The sequence below is a fragment of the Chiloscyllium plagiosum genome, unplaced genomic scaffold (assembly GCF_037043375.1).
Source record: "Chiloscyllium plagiosum isolate Xiang-an unplaced genomic scaffold, Cpla_swu_hap1 HiC_scaffold_31, whole genome shotgun sequence".
NCBI lineage: Eukaryota > Metazoa > Chordata > Chondrichthyes > Orectolobiformes > Hemiscylliidae > Chiloscyllium > Chiloscyllium plagiosum.
In genome coordinates, this window is record NW_028270169.1 from 48,805,193 (window position 1) to 48,825,915 (window position 20,723).

Sequence of the window (20,723 nt, forward strand, 5' to 3'; positions counted from 1 at the left end):
ATAAAGGAATAATGCCCAACTACGTAAACAAGAAAAGAAACTTGCTCTTCAATTTTTAATGCTTTGTCAGCATCTTAATTTGTGTTTATGGTAATTGGTGAACATCTAAAGTCAGAATTTCCTGTGATTTGAAGTTTGTGTCCTTTTTGTATGTTATATGTGTCCAAATTAAAAATTGGTTGCCATTTGCATAACACATTAGTAATCCTGAGGTATAGTTTGTGTATTTATTTTCCTTATTCTTTAACTGGATGTGTGTATCACTGGCCAAGCCAGCATTCATTGGCCATCTGTAATTGCCTGTTGAACTGATAGGTCTGTTAGGCCATTTCAGGGAGCATGTTGCGAGTCAGCTATATTGTTTTGGGTCTGAAGTCTCCTGTAGATCATACAGATAAGGGTAGCAGCAGTTAGGCTCTGTAAAGTAATGGAACTTTTTTAAAAAAAAAACTGTTGAAAGTATGCAGCAGATTTGTCAGCATTCTCACTTAATAGAACATGTTGTAAAACATTTTGAAGCTCATGCCTCCAAACCTACGTCAGTGCTGTTCTAAGTCATTGCAATGAGACATGGCAGTAATTCTGAGCCAGGTTTATTTTTGATATTTTCCACGCACTCTTAGTGTCCCAAATCTGTAGTGCTTAACTTTTGCAGCTGAGGTTGGATCCTTGGGCAATGGAGTGGGATGGATTGAATCTCTATTACTGTAGTATCATCAATCACCATTACAGTGTGGATAGATCTCAGCACTGCCATCAGCCAACCCATTGAGTAATTTTTTTTTCAAAGTGTAAAGTGTCAAGAGGGTGAAATATTGCTTAGTTTTTGGAGGCAAACATAGGACTTTTGCAGAACCAGAAAATGCATTTCCACCGTCTTTCTCATTGGGGCATCATTGCACAAGCAGGACAATGAAAATGGGATGATTATAACTTGTATTTTGTTTGCTTTTACCATTTTTTTGTTGTGTCCAATGTTATTTTCCATGAGGGAAAAAGGAAAGTTAGAGTTCTATAGATAACTAATTCTTGATAATGCAGCAAAAACTGGAAGAAAGCATTAAAGGAAGAATTCTGTAAATCAGTGTCTCATGATTTTGTAACATTATTACATAATAACATGTAACTCTTTATTTCTTTCTAGATCTCTGACGTCTACAAGGTAATGTACCTGTTGCCTAATCTTCGACAACTCAATGGCAAAGATATAACATCCAGAGCAAATAATCTGAAGTTCGTTAACAGCCAGAAGCTAATGTCTCAAGTGAGTGCGTGATATTAAAGTAACAGTTTTTTTTTCTTAGTGAAACTAGGGTTGCTTTAAATTAGGTTTAAGAGTTAGCACTGTTAGATTCTATTTAACTAATTTATGACAAATCCTAAACACATCAGAAGTTAATGATAATGCTGTTAAGTATCTATTAGACCTTTTTTAATTATTTCGTATCGTTATGAGATGTTTAAGTATAAAATACATGTTTAAACCTTTAAATTGGCTATTTTAACTGATTTTCCATGAACAATTCTTTTGTTTTGCTTTCCCTGTCACTAATTGGAATGTTCCTAAGCAAGCCTTAATACTTTTGAAAGGATGTGCCAATGCACATTTTCTTAGCGTATCAGTTCTTTGTTTTGATTTTCTACAGGTAACTAATTTTTGGGAGAAATATTGTAAGATCCAGTTCTCTGAACTTCCAACAGCTGCTGAGATCAGTGCTATTAAAAAAGACTTTGTGAAATCTGCAATTGCTGAAATAAAGTATGGTCCAAATTCTCTGAAAGAATTCACCAAGTGGAGAGTAAGTTTTCCACATTCGTTCCATGTATGTAGTCTGTGATCCTCGCAATTTGTTTGTGTTAAGTAGGTGAAGGAATTGGTTTGGTTGTTATGACATTAAAGGCAGTGCCCCACAGGGTTCATAATCTGTTTTGAATTATTCACGATAATATTGAAATCAATCTCTCTTATTCTGCTTCAGAGTGGCCTTAGTGTTTCCCATTATGACCATAGGCATTGGACATTTCGTGGAACAATCGAGCAAACCAACCTCTCGTTACTCTACGCATCCGTATATTGGGATTGTCTTGTGCTATGCTTCACTGCTAAACAATTGCTTAGTTGTTTCACATATTCATTGTTATAGAATAAATATCTTTGTATGCTATATCTACACACTAAATGTAACAATTTTACTTTTATTTTTCAACCTTCTTAACTTATATACTTAATATTTGAAATAACAACTTGGAATTTTACAAACAACAATTTGCTAATTTACAAGGAGTATTATTTTAGAAATGTTTTTAAGTAGACAGTTGCTCCCATTGAGTTAAGGATGATTAACTTTCAGAATAAGAATTCTTTCTGAATCACTGGAAGGCTTATCATTTAGACCATTAGTAACTATGACTCCTGAAGCAGTGTGTTCTTGACATCCTGCATTCAGAGCCTCATTTCTCAGTCAGTTCATGTAAGTGAGACAAGTAGAGTTTATTAAATTGTTAAAAGCATTACTGTGATCACTTACAAATGAATTTAAACTTTAATGTGGACATAATTCTTTCAAATCTGGTTGGTTTTGTTCTTGCTCATCCTTCATTAAATCAAATGCAAGTTAAGTTTAAGGAAAAAAATATTCATATATTTTAATTTCATGATTCTTAATCCTAATATAGTAGAGAAGATTTATTTATCCAAAGGTGAATAGAAAGATTTTAAAAAGCAATTGCTGGGTTGGGGTGCTCCAGCCTACTCTCATCTGTTGCTTAGCATTCTGGGAGAGGTCGTCTGAAGGTCACATGATGCAGACCCCAATGAAACCACTTACAATGAATGTGCCTGGTCTCTAGCATAGCCTTTTAAATGTAAAGATGGCTGGCATATCACAACACACACTTAGTCAGTTACCTGAAGACCATTTGATGTCTGCTCTCTATGGGGAAAGGTAAATGGGGCAAGTTGAAGCCAGTTTAACAGACAGTTGGAACTGAGAACATTTTTGACAGATTTGAGTAATTTGATACCGCAGAGTCAGTTGCCATTTGACTAGGACTTGGCACAGTAATTACAACGTAGAGTTGTATGGAAGTTCAAAATGCAAAATTATTTAATTGATATTTTGAACTAACAAAATGTTTATAATCCATATCTTGTTGAATCTGTTGACTGTAGTTTTTACTGTATTTTTAATTATTTTAAACAGCTTACTGGTTGGGAAATCTGAGTAGTAAGTCTAAAATTTGATATCAAATCTTTTAGGAGTTAAATACAGAAACACACGAATGCTCAATGTGGTAGAAGTTTGGAACTGTTGGGGTAAACTCACCTGCTTAATTTAAAAACCAACAACCCAGAAAAGATTTATCCCGTACAGTAATCTGTGAAATTCGATAGGCCAAGAACTATTTAAAATAAAAATTAACAACATTAATTCTTAAAGTATAATAGAGAATAATTAACTTGCAACTATTTACAATTCCTTCCTCTAACCTATCTTTCACCTTCCCTTCTATAATACTTGTCCGATTAAAACTCCCAATTAAGATTTACAAAACAACACTTCTTATCTCAAAACCAGGCAGCTTTCAGTTTTCTTTGAATTCCAGTCTTCCTTTCTTCTTGGGGATCCTGCTTCACAGGTTGCTGATCCATAAAGGAACCTTTTTAAGAGAGCTATTTTCTGGGCACTGTGCCGATGTCGTTGGCTTGTTAGTTCTCCTCTCAACTGTTCACTTTTCCCAATTCTTATACCCTCAAAGCATTGGATTGTGTCATTGGCTTTTAAGATTATCAATATACTAAATTCTAACTGGATTGGAGTTTGGTATTTCTTTGGGGTATAATTTAAATTGATTGCCCTAAATCAAATCTGTTTTGTTTGCTCGACCAAATGTTACATTATATTTCTTTTCAGAACACTTGGTTCTGTCAGGTAGTTCTGCTGCTTTTAACTCACTTAAAGGTACAGTACACTCACTTAATAACAGAACATTCTTCTGCAAATGCAATTTATGCTAACTCCATAGTAAACTTTGAATCAGATTTTCTTTTTGTTCGCTGAACTATGAAGGCAAATGGTCAGGAGTTGGGTCACAGATCAATGATCTCGATGAGTAGCACAAGAGGACTGAGATGCAAAAGAACCTGTTTCTGTTTCTATATTCTGATAACCTACAACTTTGTGGACAGAGCCTGTTTTCCTTCATCCACTTATACTTGTTTAATTTCCTTCCTAGGTGAAAACGATAGCTACAGAATTTGTGAACTCTTTACTCCAGCAAGATAAGCAGAGATCCTCTGATGCAGAAGAAAATGAAGATGAGGAAAAAATGAAAGCAAATGTCACTGATGTAAGGACTAATTTGTTCTCTTGTATAATTTTAAGGATTTCTTTTCCTCATTTTCCACTTGTCTTGAGATAAATCAAAATGGAAGGAAAAGTACAATGTAGCAGGCAAGAATTATGTATTCTGTGAAGTAGCGATCCTCACCATCGCATGCTGACACAAACACTGTGAACAGAATGGTCATTTATTCTTTATCTCCTCCATTGACAGCAAAGCTTTGATTTCTGTAGTAGGATATTCTCCCATCCATCAGTATTGATGGATAACCACTGTTGATATTAAACACTTAAGAAATAGGAACAGAAGAAGGTAATGGGGCTGCTTAAGTCTTCTCCACTATTCAATAAGATCATTACTTAACCTCCACATTCACTTTCCTATCCTACTGCCAGATCCTTTGATTCCCCGTGTCCCAGAAGTTCATTGACCTCAAACTTAAATATGCTGAATGGCTGAGCATCCACAGCTCTCTGTGGGTAGAAAATTCTAAAGATTTACAATTGTTTAAGTGAAGAAGTTTCTCCTCATCTGTTTTAAATGGCTAACCCCACCTCCTGAGTAAATATAATTAGATGACATGGAAGGAGGTCCTTTGTCCCAACTTGTCCCTGTCAACCAGGTTTCCGGAACTGAACTAGGTCCATTTGCCTGCGTTTGGCTCATATCCCTCTAAACCTTTACTATTCATGTACCTATCCAAATGTCTTTTAAATGTTGTTTCTGCACCAGCATCTACCACTTCCTCTGATAGCTTATTCCATGCACGTACCACCGTCTCTGTGGAAAAAGTTGCCCCTCGGGTCACTTTTATATCTTTCCTTTCACACCTTAAATCTATGCCCTCTAGTTTTGGACTCTCCCACCTTTCTGTGGAAATTCATCTTATCTATGCCTCTCATAATTTTATAAGCTTCTGAGGTCACCCTTCAGTTCCTACGCTCCAAGGAAAAAAGCCCCGACTTCTCCTTTTTATAATTCAAACCTGAGTTGAAACTTTATTGCTGGAACAGCACAGCAGGTCAGGCAGCATCCAGGGAACAGGAGATTCGACGTTTCGGGCACAGGCCTGTGCCCGAAACGTCGAATCTCCTGTTCCCTGGATGCTGCCTGACCTGCTGTGCTGTTCCTGCAATAAAGTTTCAACTTTGATCTCCAGCATCTGCAGACCTCACTTTCTCCTCGTATAATTCAAACCTTCCAGGTTTGGTAACATCCATGTAAAATTTTTTTCTTTTTTGCACCCCTCACATTTTAATAACATACTTCCCATAGCAGGATGACCAGAATTGTATGAAGTATTCCAAATGTGGCGTTACCAGTGTCTTGTACAACTGTAACATGATGTCCCAGCACCTGTACTCAAGAAGGTAAACATGCCAAATGCCTCCTTCATCCTCCTGATGCCACTTTCAAGGAACTATGTACTTGCACCCCTAGGTTTCAGTTTGACGTACTCCCTAGCGCACCACCATTAACTGTGCTTGTCTTGTCAAAATACAGCTCCTCAAATTTATCTGAATTAAACTCCATCTGTTATTCATTGGCCCTGTGGCGTAGTTGATCAAGATCCAGAGTGGACAGTGAAGAAGGTTACCTCCGAGTACAGTGGGATCTTGATCAGATGGGCCAATGGACTGAGGAGCGGCAGATGGAGTGTAATTTAGATAAATGTGAGGTGCTGCATTTTGGGAAAGCAAATCTTAGCAGGACTTATACGCTTAATGGTAAGGTCCTAGGGAGTGTTGCTGAACAAAGAGACCTTGGAGTACAGGTTCATAGATTCTTGAAAGTGGAGTCGCAGGTAGATAGGATAGTGAATAAGGCATTTGGTATGCTTTTCTTTATTAGTCAGAGCATTGAGTATAAGAATTGGGAGGTTATGTTGCGGCTGTACAGCACGTTGGTTAGACCACTTTTGGAATATTGTGTGCAATTCTGGTCTTCCTATTGGAAGGATAGTTATTAAAATGTGGATGTACCTTTTAAGGGAGTGAAGGACTTGGCAAGTACTGGAGAATTTACAAAGTAACATTTGATTCAGAACAAACAGCATTTGCTGAGTTGCTATTCTGGCTATTGAGGGAGTGCAGCGTAGGTTCACGAGGTCAATTCCTGGAATGGCGGGATTACCTTACACTGAAGCGACTGGGCTTGTATACCCTTGAGTTTAGAAGATTGAGAGGGGATCTGATTGAGACGTATAAGATTATGAAAGGATTGGACAGTCTGGCAGCAGGAAACATGTTTCCACTGATGGGTGAGTGCCGAACCAGAGGACACAGCTTAAAAATATGGGGTAGATCATTTAGGACAGAGATGAGGAGAAACTTGAGAGTGGTGGCTGTGTGGAATGCTCTGCCCCAGAGGGGAGTGGAGGCCCAGTCTCTGGATTCATTTAAGAAAGAGTTGGATAGAGCTCTCAAAGATAGTGGAATCAAGAGTTATGGAGGGCAGGAATCAAGGGCAGGAAGAGGATACTGATTAGGAATGATCAGCCATGATCATATTGAATGGCGGTGCAGGCTCGAAGGGCTGAATGGCCTACTCCTGCACCTATTGTCTATTGCTATGAGACAAAAACACAAATTTGAATTCGGCCAATCGGTTTAAATTGTACCCCAAAAAATGTATCAAACTCCAACCCAATTTGAATTGAGCATATTGACAATCTGATGCTTTGGGGGTATAAGAAGGGAAAATTGAACAGTTGAGAGGAGAACTGCCAAGCCCAGCTTGTAAGCAGACTGCTTGAAAAATAGCTCTCTTAGAAATACCTTTTTGATCAGTAACCTGTGACGCAGAAAGCTGCCTGGTTTTAAGTGTGGTTTCGTAAATCTTAATTGGGTGTTTATCAGACTAATATTATAGAAGGGAAGATAAAAGATAGGTTAGAGGAATAAAGTGTAAATAGTTGTTAGTTAATTATTCTCTGTTATACTTTAAGAAATAAAGTTGTTAATTTTTACTTTAAATAGTTCTTGGCCAGTCAAATTTTTAAAGATTTACTGCACTGGATAAATCTTTTGCGTTGCTGGTTTTAAATTAAGCAGGAGAGTTTACCCAGTGCTGTAACAGGATGTGGTGAACTTGAAAGGGTTCAGAAAAGACTTACAAGGATGTTGCCAGGGTTGGAGGATTTGAGCTGTCGGGAGAGGCTGAACAGGCTGGGGCTGTTTTCCTTGGAGCGTCGGCGGCTGAGGAGTGACCTTTTATGGAGGTTTATTAAATCATGAGGAGCATGGATAGGGTAAATAAACAATGTCTTTTCTCTGGAGTGGGGAGTGTGCATAGGTTTAGTGTGAGAAGTTATAAGATGTAAAAGGGTCCCAGGGGGGCAACCTTTTCACTGGGGGGGGGGAGGTGTATGGAATGAGCTGCCAGAGGAAGTGGTGGAGGCTGGTACAATTACCCATCCAGATGCCTTTTAAATGCTGTATCTGAAAAGGAAGGGATTAAAGGAATATCGGCCAAATGCTGGCAAATGGGACTAGATTAGGTTAGCTTATCTGGTCAGAATGGACAAGTTGGACCAAAGGGTCTGTTTCTGTGCTGTACTTCTCTATGACTCTATAACCTTCACTGTTCACTATACCATCACTTGCTGTCATCTGCAAACTTAGGAACCATTTCTCCTACATTCTCATTCAAATTGTTTGTAAAAGTGATGAACAACAGTGGATCAAACACTGAGGAACACTACTGGTTTCCCAGTTCTGGGCTCCCTAGTCAGGAAAGACTTTTTTTCAGCATCTACTTTGTTAAGCCCCTTAAAAATTTTCTAAATTTAATTAGGTCACCTCCCATTCTATTCAATCTCGTCTTTTGATTCCTGGGAATGAGTGAGCTGTTCAATCTAGTGAACGTGTGTTACAAATCCTTTAAGGCGAATATATCCTTTCTTTGGTAAGGAGACTCAAAACTGTATTTGGTATGCCAAGATGAAGTTTTACAGAAGTTTAATTGCAGAAAAACATATTTGCTTTTATACTGCAGTCCCCTTTCAATAGAAGCTGTCATACCATAGCCTTCTTAATTGCTTGATGTACCAGCATATTAACTTGCTTTGATTTGTGAAAGGATACCCAAATCTCCTGAATTTCAATATTCTCATTTTTCAAAAGTATTCTGTTTTTCAATTCTTCCTACCAAACTGAATAGATATTTACACATTTTCCCACTTTATACTCTCTACCAAGTTCTTCCCAAAACTCTTGTCTGGTCACTTATCCTTTTAAAGCTGTTTTAACACTCCTGTGTCTTTCTTTCCACCATCTTCAAGTCAACCCAGCTAGATATTTTGGTGTTGATGCATATTGATAATTTTCTTCCATAGGAAAAAAAAATCATTTGCAATCTTGGGGAGGGAAAATAAAGATTACATTTTGGTTGAAATTTAGAAGTGAGATTCTATCAAGAGAGAAGCCAATGTTCGTCTCTAATATTTATCATGGTTCACCTTGGAGATTTGACTCCCTCATGCCAAAATAGCTCTGAAGAAAGAAAGCAAGGATCATCACCCCTATATATTGAATGATTCCTCCTAATCAACTGCTCTTCCCAGGAGCCAGTCTGAGGAAATGTACAGATACAAGATCCTTTATCTGAATTGCCCGGGACCAGTGTTTTTTTTTGGAATTTTTCGGTTTTCAGAATGTGTCAGTTTAATGGTGAAATTTATAAACATCTTACTGGAGAAGCAGACTTCTAACTAAGAACATGCTTGGCCAGGCCCCCCCCAAAAAAAAAGTTGCATCTGGTGACACACATCAAGTGGGTGTCAACTTGGGGACGTTCACAGACCTCAGGCCTGTCGGTGCTTGGCCACGCCTTCAATGTCACACCTGAGTGACGCACATCGAGTGGGTATTGACTTGGGTTAATTGTTTGACGAGCAAACAATCTTGTTAATGAGAAAAAAATTCTCAAAAAAACTGTCGGATTTCAGAGCTTTTCAGTTTTTGGATGTTCGGATAAAGGATCTTGTACCTATAGTTAGTATCATCTTTCGTCCAGTTTCATTAGGTTCCTGAGTGTTGAACAGTTGAGTTTTTGCGCTTCCTACACGAGAGAACCCAATATGGAAGGGATAGTGCAATTCCAGTACGTGCATGATAGTGGCAGTGTTACATTGCTTTTCCTTTAAATGCTGCTGTTTCACACATTCTTGTTTTGTATTTAGGTCCTTAAGCAGTCCTCCGTTACAATATCTTCAACCAGAAGCACCAGGCGTTTTACTGCACGTGATACCACTAAGAGCAGAAAGCAAGTCATTTCTGAAGTTTCCAAAAAAGACACTGAAGACATTTCCAGAAAAAGTATGAAAATTCAGCTTGGAAAAGAAAGACAATCTGCTCAGATGGCTAAGTACCCCAACAAAGCCAGTAGAGTTGACATGAAAACAAAACCGAGTACTACGAAGAGGGATCATTCAGCTACACCAGTTGTCAGCGAAGAGAGTATTCCGAGAAAGAGACCAAAATACAAGGTAATTGGCTTGAAATTTCAACTCAACCTATATTTGGATTGTTTATATCATTTTATGAGGAGCTAAAAGTTTTACCTAAACCATATAAATAGTGTAGCAAATCTGGAATGGTTCCTTTGTTCAGATTTATCCTAAATTCTTATGTTTCTATACTCCCATAACTAGTCTAAGTGCCTTGGTATAGAAGTTGGATCTATAATGTGGCAAGTGTCCAACATGGCAAGGGACACAATTTCCCCACACTTTTGCAGATTGCTCACTATATTGGATTAATGAACAAAAACAGCTATATTATCAATTCTGAAAAATTTAATGTCTGGATAAAGTGTTTGCTTAAAGAAATATTTGCACTTCATTTTACAAATAATTAATATGTAAGTTTATTTTCTACTACTTCCTCTTTCTATAAGTTAAGTCTGAAAGTTTTTTTAACACTTTTTTTGTATTCAGCACCTTTTCTGCTTTTCTGAACACCGTTTTTTTTTTCTCCACAGCATTCCTAGCAAAAGCATTTCTATCCGTTAGGCAAATTTCTATGGCTTCTAACTGTTTTCCAGTCCCTTGTTTTGATTGTTCTTCATATGTGAACAGAGACAAAGGGCAGAGTTTTGATTGCCATGGGGAGGAGAGTGCAGGGTAGGAGTCCTACAAAGTGGCAAAGAGTTATCAATCAGGTTTAGCCCAGGCAGGTTTGCAACTTGCAGGAAATTCCTGTGGAGTTCCTGAGCACAATGGGGAATGCTTCTGTAATGAAACTAAGGCCAGGAAGCTCTCAAAAGTAAACAGGAAAATTAGCACTGCCTGGATGAGAAGCTAATGCTCCCAGTGTCTTTTCTGAGAGTGTGCTGTCACTGCTTGACACATGATTTCCAACAGTTGGAAGTCTGTTTACCTGTCTTCCACTTCACTCACCTTGATCTGCAGTTCACACTTCACTATTATCTCTTTTGGTCCTCCAAGGAATAAAGTGGATAGCAGAAGCCACAGCAGCAAAATGTTAGTGTGGATGGATTGAAAGTATAATTGTGAGGCATGGTAAGGCATGTTACTGTTCACTATTCAGATGGGAATATGAGGAGATGCCTGGAGAGAAAAGAATGAACGAAGCTGTTGTGAAGAATGAGCAAGTGCTAAGCAAAAAAAAGCTGAGAAAGGCAGAATGTGGATCTTGAAGACTGAATGGGTTGTGAAGGTCCTTGAACTTCTTGGGGCGCTATAGCCATTTTAAAGGCAACACATTTCCACCCATCCTGCTTGGTGTAAGAGACTAGGCTATTCTTCCAGCTCTTTTGCATACACCATCCCACTTCTGTTTCTCAGATTCCATGCTAGATCAAAGCCCAAAATCTAGGATCAGCCAGTCCAGGTCACCATTCATTCCTATGAATGCTGAATCAAATGGAATAGACTATATTGATGCTTACTGGATTCCCTTTAACCAGAAATTCGTTCTGCAGTAAATTTGGTGCCTCATCCCACTTTGCCTGTCCTTGATCAGGAACCTGGAAACAGGAAGCTGAATTACATAGCAATGACACAACCAACTGTTGAATGAAACAGATTCTTGACAATTGCTGGCATCAATTAGGGCAATCCACCGCTTAATGGTCTGGTAATGCAACAAAAAGCCTGGAAGTAGGAGTTTTCTGCAGGTCCTACCAGGACTAGTTTGACATTTGAAGGTTTTGCATTTATAACATAAACTACACATTGTTCTGCTATAATATGATAGTTGAATTCCTCTGCAACTTGGTGCTATAGAAAATCACGTCACAGAAAACTGCTGTAGAAGATTGTTCTAGAAAGTCGCTATAGAAAATTGTTATATCCATTTAGTAGAAAGTTTGCGTTATCCAAACAGCGTCCACAATTTGTCAGTCAAGTTCTAACCGATTCACGTTGACAAAACGTGTCTTATACCAGAACGACTTGTATCATATTTGACAACTATTCGCATTAGCTAACTGTTGAGCACCATAGTGAACACTAACCATTTTTGTCATATAGCTGTTTATTTCACATTATATAGTAGTACCTGCTATTACCACAATGTGGCATTGTTGCTTTCATCACCATTACATTGCTGAGTTGAGTTTCTCAAAGTAAAGTTAGGTAGAAAAGTGCAATAAACTTCCAATAAGAGATAGTTGAATACTTAAACTGGAAACTATTTTAAATCTGCTTATTAAGCATCAAAAGGAAATTGTGCAAGAATGAATTGGTGCATCAATGAGCTGAATGTACAGTTGTGATTTGGAGATTCCGGTATTGGACTGGGGTATACAAAGTTAAAAATCACACAACACCAGGTTATAGTCCAACAGGTTTAATTGGAAGCACTAGCAACCACCTGATAAAGAAGCGGTGCTCCGAAAGCTAGTGCTTCCAATTAAACCTGTTGGGCTATAATCTGGTGTTGTGATTTTTAACTTTGTACAGTTATGTTTTGAGCAATGGTCCTGACAGAGGGCTGGCAGCCTATGGCTTGATCCTTTACCATTTCACTGGTATGGAGACCTAAAAATCAGGAACTGGTTAAAGCAAATAATGAAAAGTAAGAGTAGGCATTTCCTAAATCTGCACTGGTGTCATTGCAGTGCAGCTATAGAAATACAGGTCGTTCTGTCAACACAAATTTGCTGCAATGTGATTGACAAATTGAGGATGTTATTTCTAAAGTGTGAACTTTTAAACCATGTTAGCTATAAAGCGATTACATCACCAGCACTTTAAGCGCTATTTCTAAAGCACGATTTTTCTATAATGTGGGGTTGTGTAAGAATGCAACCATACGTTAAAGAACTACCTGTAGCTGATGTGACATCCTGAAAGGCTCATAGGGTTTGTGGAGAAAATTGTTAAATGCTGGGGATACTTTTCTAAATGATGTTTCTGAATCATTTTTAAAAGAAAGTCTGGACATGTTAGAAAACCATTCATGTGGTATTAGCTTCCCCTCTTATTGAATGTCAATAAAACTAAGTTTGTATAAATTTTACCTTTTGAGCACAAAAGGGGGTTGGTATAATGTTAAAGGATTGGATGGTGAGGCATTTGTGAAAAGTTTCTTTATCAATGTGTAAATGTTCCTACTAAACAAGGAGCAAAACTTGACCTTCTCTGTGAAATTAAAGCAGGGCAAGTGACTGCAGTGTTTGTAGTGGAACACTTTGGGACTAGTTATCATAATTCTATTACTTCCAAAATTAGTTATGGAAGAGGATAAATCTTCCAAAAAGGTTAGTTCTTCAAAGTTTGGGTGAAGATTTGTAGCTCGGGTGCTCGTTGTTGTGGTTCTGTTCGCCGAGCTGGAAATTTTTGTTGCAAATGTTTCGTCCCCTGTCTAGGTGACATCCTCAGTGCTTGGGAGCCTCCTGTGAAGCGCTTCTGTGGTGTTTCCTCCGGCATTTATAGTGGCCTGTCCCTGCCGCTTCCGGTTGTCAGTTTCAGCTGTCTGCTGTAGTGGCCGGTATATTGGGTCCAGGTCGATGTGTTTGTTGATGGAGTTTGTGGATGAGTGCCATGCTTCTAGGAATTCCCTGGCTGTTCTTTGTTTGGCTTGCCCTATAATGGTAGTGTTGTCCCAGTCGAATTCATGTTGCTTGTCGTCTGCGTGTGTGGCTACTAAGGATAGCTGGTCGTGGCGTTTCGTGGCTAGTTGATGTCCATGAACACCAACTAGCCACGAAACGCCACGACCAGCTATCCTTAGTAGCCACACACGCAGACGACAAGCAACATGAATTCGACTGGGACAACACTACCATTATAGGGCAAGCCAAACAAAGAACAGCCAGGGAATTCCTAGAAGCATGGCACTCATCCACAAACTCCATCAACAAACACATCGACCTGGACCCAATATATCGGCCACTACAGCGGGCAGCTGAAACTGACAACCGGAAGCGGCAGGGACAGGCCACTATAAATGCCGGAGGAAACACCACAGAAGCGCTTCACAGGAGGCTCCCAAGCACTGAGGATGTCACCTAGACAGGGGACGAAACATTTGCAACAAAAATTTCCAGCTCGGCGAACAGAAGCACAACAAGGTTAGTTCTTAATTGAAGTAAGACAAATTTTAATGGTATGAGATATGAACTTTCTAAATTTTGATTGGAGTAGACTGTTCACAGTAAAGTGGCAACTGACAAGTTGAAGACTTTAAAAATGCAATAACAAGAGTTCAGACGCATTGTGCTCCTGTTAGAATAAAAGGTAAGATTAGGGAACAACAGATGGAAAAAGACATCAAAATTGATGGCACAGTGGACAGTAAAGAAGGTAATCCAAGATTGACCCAATTGATCAATATCAATTTTGTAACTGTCTGAGGAGGGCAGATGGAGTTTAATTTCGATTAAAGGCAAGGTAAATTGCACTTTGGTAAAACAAACACTTATACAATTAATGGTAGAGGGTAAAAACAAGGACTGCAGATTCTGGAAACCAGACTCTAGATTAGAGTGGTGCTGGAAAAGCACAGCAGGTCAGGCAGCATCTGAGGAGCAATCCTGTTCTTTGAAATTTGATGTCATGGGTAGACAGGGTGGTTAAGAAGACTTTTAGCACGCTTGCCTTTGTTGCTCAGATCTTTTGAGTATAGGAGTTGGGACGTCATTTTGAGGTTGTACAGGAAGTTGATGAGGCCTTTCCTGGAGTGTTGTGTACAATTCTTGTTGCCCTGTTATCGGAAGAATATTGTTAAACGGGAGGGTTCAGAAAAGATTTACCAGGATGTTGCTGGGAATGGAGGGTTTGAGTTATAAAAATAAGTTGACTTTTTTCACTGGAGTGTAGGAGGTTGAGGGGGTGACCTTTTTTATAGAGGTTTGTAAAATCATGAAGTAGCATTGATAGAATGAACGGGTCTTTTTCCTGAAGTGGGGCATTACTAGAGGGCACATTTTTAAGGTGAGGATAAAAATTTACAAAGGACTTGAGGGGCAACTTATTTCAGAGTGATTAGTGTGTGGAATGAACTGCCAGAGGAAGTGGTAGATACAGGTGCAGTTACAACATTTTAACAGCCATTTGGATAAGTACATGAATAGGAAGGGTTTGGAGAGTTTTTGGCCAAATGCAGACAGGTGGGACTAGTTCAGTTTGGGAACATGGTTGGTGTGAACTAGTTGGAATTAAGGTTCTATTACCATGCTGTATGATGATGAAATTTCAACAGAAATTAAGATGTGCACAGAGTGAAAAGCTGCCATCCTTAAGGTTGAAACCCTAGCGATTTTTGGTTACTGGTGGGTCAATAGTCTTAGTTCTAACTTAATTGCTAATAGACCATTAGCTGTTATTTCATGAAGGAAAACCGGGGCTGATGTTGCTCTGTTATAGGCCCCCTTTCATACTGGATCTTATAACATCTATTTAATGAAGAAGCAATTGTTTTGTTGTGGAAATTTGGCTCCTTAAATAGAAGAGGACATATTGTGGCAAGTATTTACTTTGTCTAGATTAAAGTTTGAGGCATGTATATCTTTTCTGTCAATGTGTTTTTATCTTATCTATCTAATTTTAGATAGATGGCTTAAAGCTGTATGAAAGAAGCAAACTATGTCCAGCACCATTGTTTCACCACTTGATAAAGACTGGGTACAGTTTGGTTTCATAAACTTCCCAGTGCCATTGTGGACTCTTTAGTTACACAATGCTAATTCACCCTGAGGTTCTCCAATTACCCAAAGTATTGCTGACCTTTTTAGTTAACTGGACTGAGATTGAACACAAAGTTTCAATGTGATTTAGTGAAGTTGAGTGTGTGGGCGAATGCATGGTAGATATAATGTGGATAAACGTGAGGTTATTGACTTTGGCAGCAAAAACCGTTTTGTAGTTTCATAGTAAGAGAAGCAGGAGTAGGCCATTTGGCCCATTGAACCGGCTCAGCCATTGTCTTAGCTCCTCCTCCCTGCATTATCCCCGTAACCCTTAATTCCCCTCCCATGTAAAAACTCGAGGGTTGGAGTATTAAAGATTGGAGACCTTGCTCATACTGTATAAGGCATTAGTTAGACCACACCTGGGTTGCTGTGAACTTTTTGGGTCAACCAAAGGCAGTCATATTAGCATTGGAGAGAGTCCAGAGAACGTTCACTAGGCTGATCCCAGGGTGGGGAGGGGGGGGTGAATTTCCTTATGAGAAGAAGTTGAGTAGGTTGGGCCTGCAGACATTGGAATTTTGAAAAATGGAAGGAAACTTTATTGAAATGTATAAGTTTCTTAGAGGTTGATAGAGGCAGTTTCCCCTTTGGGAGGCCTTCATGCAAGGAGAGATGCCTTCAGAATAAGGGGTCAGTCATTTAAAACAATTGAGGAATGTCTTCAGAGATGATAATTAATAGTGGAATTCTTAATGGCAGAGGTTAATAGAGATTGGGTCGTTATGTATTTTGAAGGCTGATGTAGACCGATTTCTAGTCAGTAAGGGAATCTTGGCTGATCTGATAATCCTCAACTCTACTTTCCTGTCTTTTCCCTTTCAGCCATGATACTTTTGAATGGGAGAGCTGACTTGATGGACTTTTTGGCCTGCTTGTGCTCCTATATCTTATGGTCTTATAAAATGCTGGATTGAAAAATGTAAAATTTAGTGAAATAAAAATTAAGGCACACAATAATTAGGCAACAATTTAATCAAAGGTGTCAATAAATTCACAGTGGAAAATTATCAAGCACAAATGTGAAAAAGTATAAACTATACTGTAGAGCAAATAAGGTAAGAGTTCTGTGGGCAGAAATTAAAGTTAAACTGAAACATATTAATTTTATTAACACAAGTGAATAAATATTTAGGGGGCAAAGCAGTTATGGATGAAGCGGCAGGATCTATTTGCAGGACATGAAAGAATCAAATAATTATTTTATATCAACTCCTCGGATTGTTGAACTAAGAATTTGGAGCAATTAATTGAGTTAAGCACACAATTCACTTGATGCTGATTGCACGTGCCTTGGTCTATTGGAAGAAACTTGAGCGTGACAGCAATGACGTTGGCTGCCATTTTTAACCACCTTTCAATATACATGCTGTGCCATGTGTCTGGAGAGTAGTTGATATAAAACACTTACGGGATACAGAGAAATGTATAGTTCCAATGGAAAAAGATTTTAAAAAGCACATCAGAGTTTTTGCTTTTTGTAGTGGCATTGAATTGTCAGCAATCACTTACTAATGAGTATGATTGTTCACCTAGCCACCTAAAAATTCTTAGGGTTTTTGACAGAGTGATTAAGAAAAGCTTATTTTCTCTGGGTGGATGAGTTAGTGAAATGGGGCTATTGTTTAAATTCATTGAGAGGATGCAGAAAAGTAATTTGAAGAATGTTTCAGAGTTGATGAGGCAGAGACCATTACAGAAACTGCCATGGGAAGAAAGTGGAATATATTTTAAGTACAGAGCCTATACATGTATTATGGGCCAAATTGCTTTCATTTGTGTTGCAAGTGTCTGTGGTTCCATCTTGTACCAGTACTTAAGGTTTTCTTTTAAATCTTTACCAGAAAACTCTAGTCCTAGAACCTCTACATTTTCTGCAGAGCCACAGCAGGGATAATAATCCTGAGGACTTGAGTACTCAGCTTTGGGCCTGTGCTTTTGAACCGGAAATAAAGAATTCTCAGATTTCAGGTGATGTAATACAATTGGAATATAAATAAGCGATATATAATGTTGACAGTGCAATTTGAGAATTTTTTTTAAAGTACATGTAATTACTTAAACACCTTAAGTGAAACTGTGCACAGTACCTGCAAACATTGAAACTTATTTGACTGCACCTTTTTTGTCATTGGAAATTCTCAGTACATCATGTATTTTGATTTTAACAATACTTTTGGCAATGTGTTACACCAGAAAAATGTTCTAAAGTTGAGTATAAAAGTCAAGTTTCTCATGGAATAAAAGTCAAGCTCCTATAAGATGGATTAAAAATAGGTTGAACTACAAACAGAGGATGGTTGTGAATTGAATTCTGTCCCCAGGCAACAAGGTCATTGTCTTGATCACTGGGTCTGTTGATTTATTTCTGATGGTTTTTTTTTCAAATGATTTGAAACTGGAGTTAAAGCAAAACTAAATTTGCAAATTACACCAGATCTCAACTAGTAGAAAGGGAACAAACAAAATGCAAATTCATATGAGTATGTTGGTAAAGTGGTCTGGTGAATGGCAAATGGTATTCAATGTGGACAAATTTGGAGGCAGTGAAACTAGAGATGAGAATTCTAGTAGGAATACAAATTTAAATATTATGGTATTTTGAATATTATGATATTTTGGCTGTCATTTTCATTGAGTTTCCCTTAGGCCCGGCAAGATTTATTGCCCTGTGGTCCCAAACTTGCCTCATTCACTACCTACCCACCTCTATGCTACCCCGCTGGTCTGATGTTAACCCCGTCCTACCACCTGCATTAACCAGAAAAACTTGCCATCATCCACAATCAGAAGTGTACTTGCACCCTTGGAGCCCATGCCATCATTACAAATGTGGATGAGGATTGGCATTCCGATGCTCTCCTGCACAGGTCCTAATAAAGGAAAATCCCTGGAAATGGTATACAAAGGAAAATTTGCATGGATGCCCTTTTCAATGAGGTGGTGCAGAAGAGGGATGTCCTTTTTCCCAGCACTTGGAGAGATTAGATTAGATTCCCTACAGTATAGAAACAGGCCCTTCGGCCCAACAAGTCCAGACTAACCCTCTGAAGAGTAACCCACCGAGACCCATTCCCCTATCCTATAGTGTAAATATAGGCATTTTAGCATGGCCAATACACCTGACCTACACATCCTTGGACTGTGGGAGGAAACTTAAGCAGATACTGGGAGAATGTGCAAACTCCACACAGACCCGGGTCCCTGTCATTGTGAGGCAACCGTGCTAACCACTGAGCCACTATGCCATCCCATTAGACCCTGTCAGCCTGGTTCAGGGTAGCCACCTGGGTCACTGCAGTCCTAACTGCCTGGAGGAATGCTCATCAGTGCTGCTAAAAGATCAATTACTTGCTCCACACTATCTTCCCTCTCACCTGCTGTATCCATGCTGCTGTCCCACATCTCAACAAGATTCATGACTCTCTCAATTGGATGCAACTCCCTGCCCCGATCAGTGTCGCATACTACAGATACACACACTACAAACACTGCATGCCCTCTGCACTGCCTACTTCATCCACTCTGAATACCTCATCACCTATCTCTCACATGCACTTGGGCGAACAGCAACCTACTTTCACCTCACTTAATCCCTCTATTTATCTTATTCTAGGAAAAGGGAGCATGCGTGGGTAGTAAAGTGCAAAATATTAGGACCCTTCACTAGGACAGAATCCTGGCAAATTCTAGGAAAAGACTAGGATTGTGTTCCTGCAGGGGGAGCAAGACATTTGTATCTCACCAATTGAATAAGTACTATTCTTCATTCCAAAAAAAATCAACTCCTCACTCACCTTAACCTTGACATTGCTGGATGTGGGTCCTTAGGACAGCCATCAGTTGGTCCGTGGCAGCTATTAGGTGCTCAAATGTAGCTTCTAAGCCACAGCGCACTGCTTCCCGCATTACGTCCCTGGTGCTCTTTTGTTTGCTTGTGCATGTCAGTCTCGTCTATGGCACACAACTTATTTCACAGGACTGCAAAACCTTCTTCCTTTAGTATTTTGCATGTTTTTAAGTTGGATGTCCATTATCTCGGTAGCCAAGCAGGCTGCCCCACAAGAAAGCCCCCCTACCACCTCTCAAGGAGAGTTCAGAGGAAGTGTTGGCAAGGCTGTCCCCTGCAACCCCCCACCATGTCAGTGGCCATATTAGTTAATTTACATTAGAAGCATAAGCAGATGAGCATGTCACTGTCACATCTCCAGAGCTGGTCAAAGAAAACATGTCCCCAGTTGCTGGTACTTGGGACTGCTAGAGGCCAAGCACCTGCTCCTCCCCATGCGAGAGAGGACTTTGTAGTTCGGTAATCAGGGACTTTGTGCACATGCACAAGCAGACACAGGAAAAACAGGTAAGTATGTGGGAGACAATGACCCTCATAGCCTAGAGGCCGCTGGATCTAGCTGTAGCAAGCATGTGATCATCTGATAGCTGCCATGGAGATCCATATCTAGCAATCTCTAGGTCTGTGAATAAGTGTGCAGAACTATACTCAATTGTCCTAACCACTCTGGTCGGTGGCAATGGCATGGTGTCAAGAGGGTGGTCCACCTTGACATCACACCAGGAGGCCTGTCCTCAAGGTGACTGGGCATGCCAGTAAGTACTTCACTGGAGGAGGACCTGCACACAGGCCCTTCTCTCAAGATACTCCAGCGTGGCAGGGCCTTCCTTCTCCAATCTGCCTACGACCTTCACATCTGTGTGAGTTGAATCCGAGGATGGCGAACTTGCCTCTGGTGAGGACACGCTTCTAGCCCGTCTGGGCTTTCTAGACTCAGATGTTCCTGGAGTAATCCAATCAAACTTTCAAGACCAACAAGTTCCAGTGTAGAGCAGACACCTGTTTGGCTGCAAAATCTGTAGTGAGAGATGTGGAAGGGAGTGAAGAAAGAAAACGTCTTGAGGGGCACGTTGGTGGCATTGCAGTTTAAGTTTGACATTTGTTTAAAAAATGCTCAGTGCAACTAAATCTCTGCGTAGTCCCTACTGTAACTTACTGAGCTTAGACATCAGTTGATGTTCCATGTTCTTCCATGGAGGAATATCTGACTTGAGAAGCTGCTGAAACTAGGCACATTTGACCAGGTGTACAGGCATCGATATGGTCTCAGTGGCCAAAGGTGTTGCTCTTGCATGAAATGATCGTAATATTTGGTGCCTAGGGGTGTATACTACTCAGTGAGGCAATAGATAAAGGTTGCCAGTGATTGAGT

At 39.5% G+C, this 20,723-nt stretch overlaps 1 protein-coding gene and 1 long non-coding RNA gene across 6 annotated transcripts in view; one reads left to right on the forward strand and one right to left on the reverse strand.

Annotated features, from left to right (window-relative positions):
• Nucleotides 1-20,723, forward strand: part of lrwd1 (leucine-rich repeats and WD repeat domain containing 1) — an 83,447-nt gene that overhangs the window by 33,055 nt on the left and 29,669 nt on the right. For 4 of the 5 annotated variants that reach the window (XR_006315826.2, XM_087977523.1, XM_043718743.2 and 1 more), the window contains exons 4-8: nucleotides 1,145-1,264; nucleotides 1,647-1,799; nucleotides 4,237-4,350; nucleotides 9,527-9,832; nucleotides 17,346-17,472. Coding sequence is in view for 4 of the 5 variants with exons in the window: in XM_087977523.1 (XP_087833649.1) it covers nucleotides 1,145-1,264; nucleotides 1,647-1,799; nucleotides 4,237-4,350; nucleotides 9,527-9,832; nucleotides 17,346-17,472 (820 nt within the window). In the remaining variant the exon portion in view is untranslated. The remainder of the gene's footprint in view (nucleotides 1-1,144; nucleotides 1,265-1,646; nucleotides 1,800-4,236; nucleotides 4,351-9,526; nucleotides 9,833-17,345; nucleotides 17,473-20,723) is intronic. The other variant, XM_087977524.1, reaches the window with a different exon arrangement.
• LOC122564138 (uncharacterized) overlaps nucleotides 3,360-20,723 on the reverse strand; it is a 66,087-nt gene continuing 48,723 nt past the window's right edge. The window contains exon 3 of the long non-coding RNA XR_015752388.1: nucleotides 3,360-3,402. This is a non-coding gene — a long non-coding RNA (uncharacterized LOC122564138). The remainder of the gene's footprint in view (nucleotides 3,403-20,723) is intronic.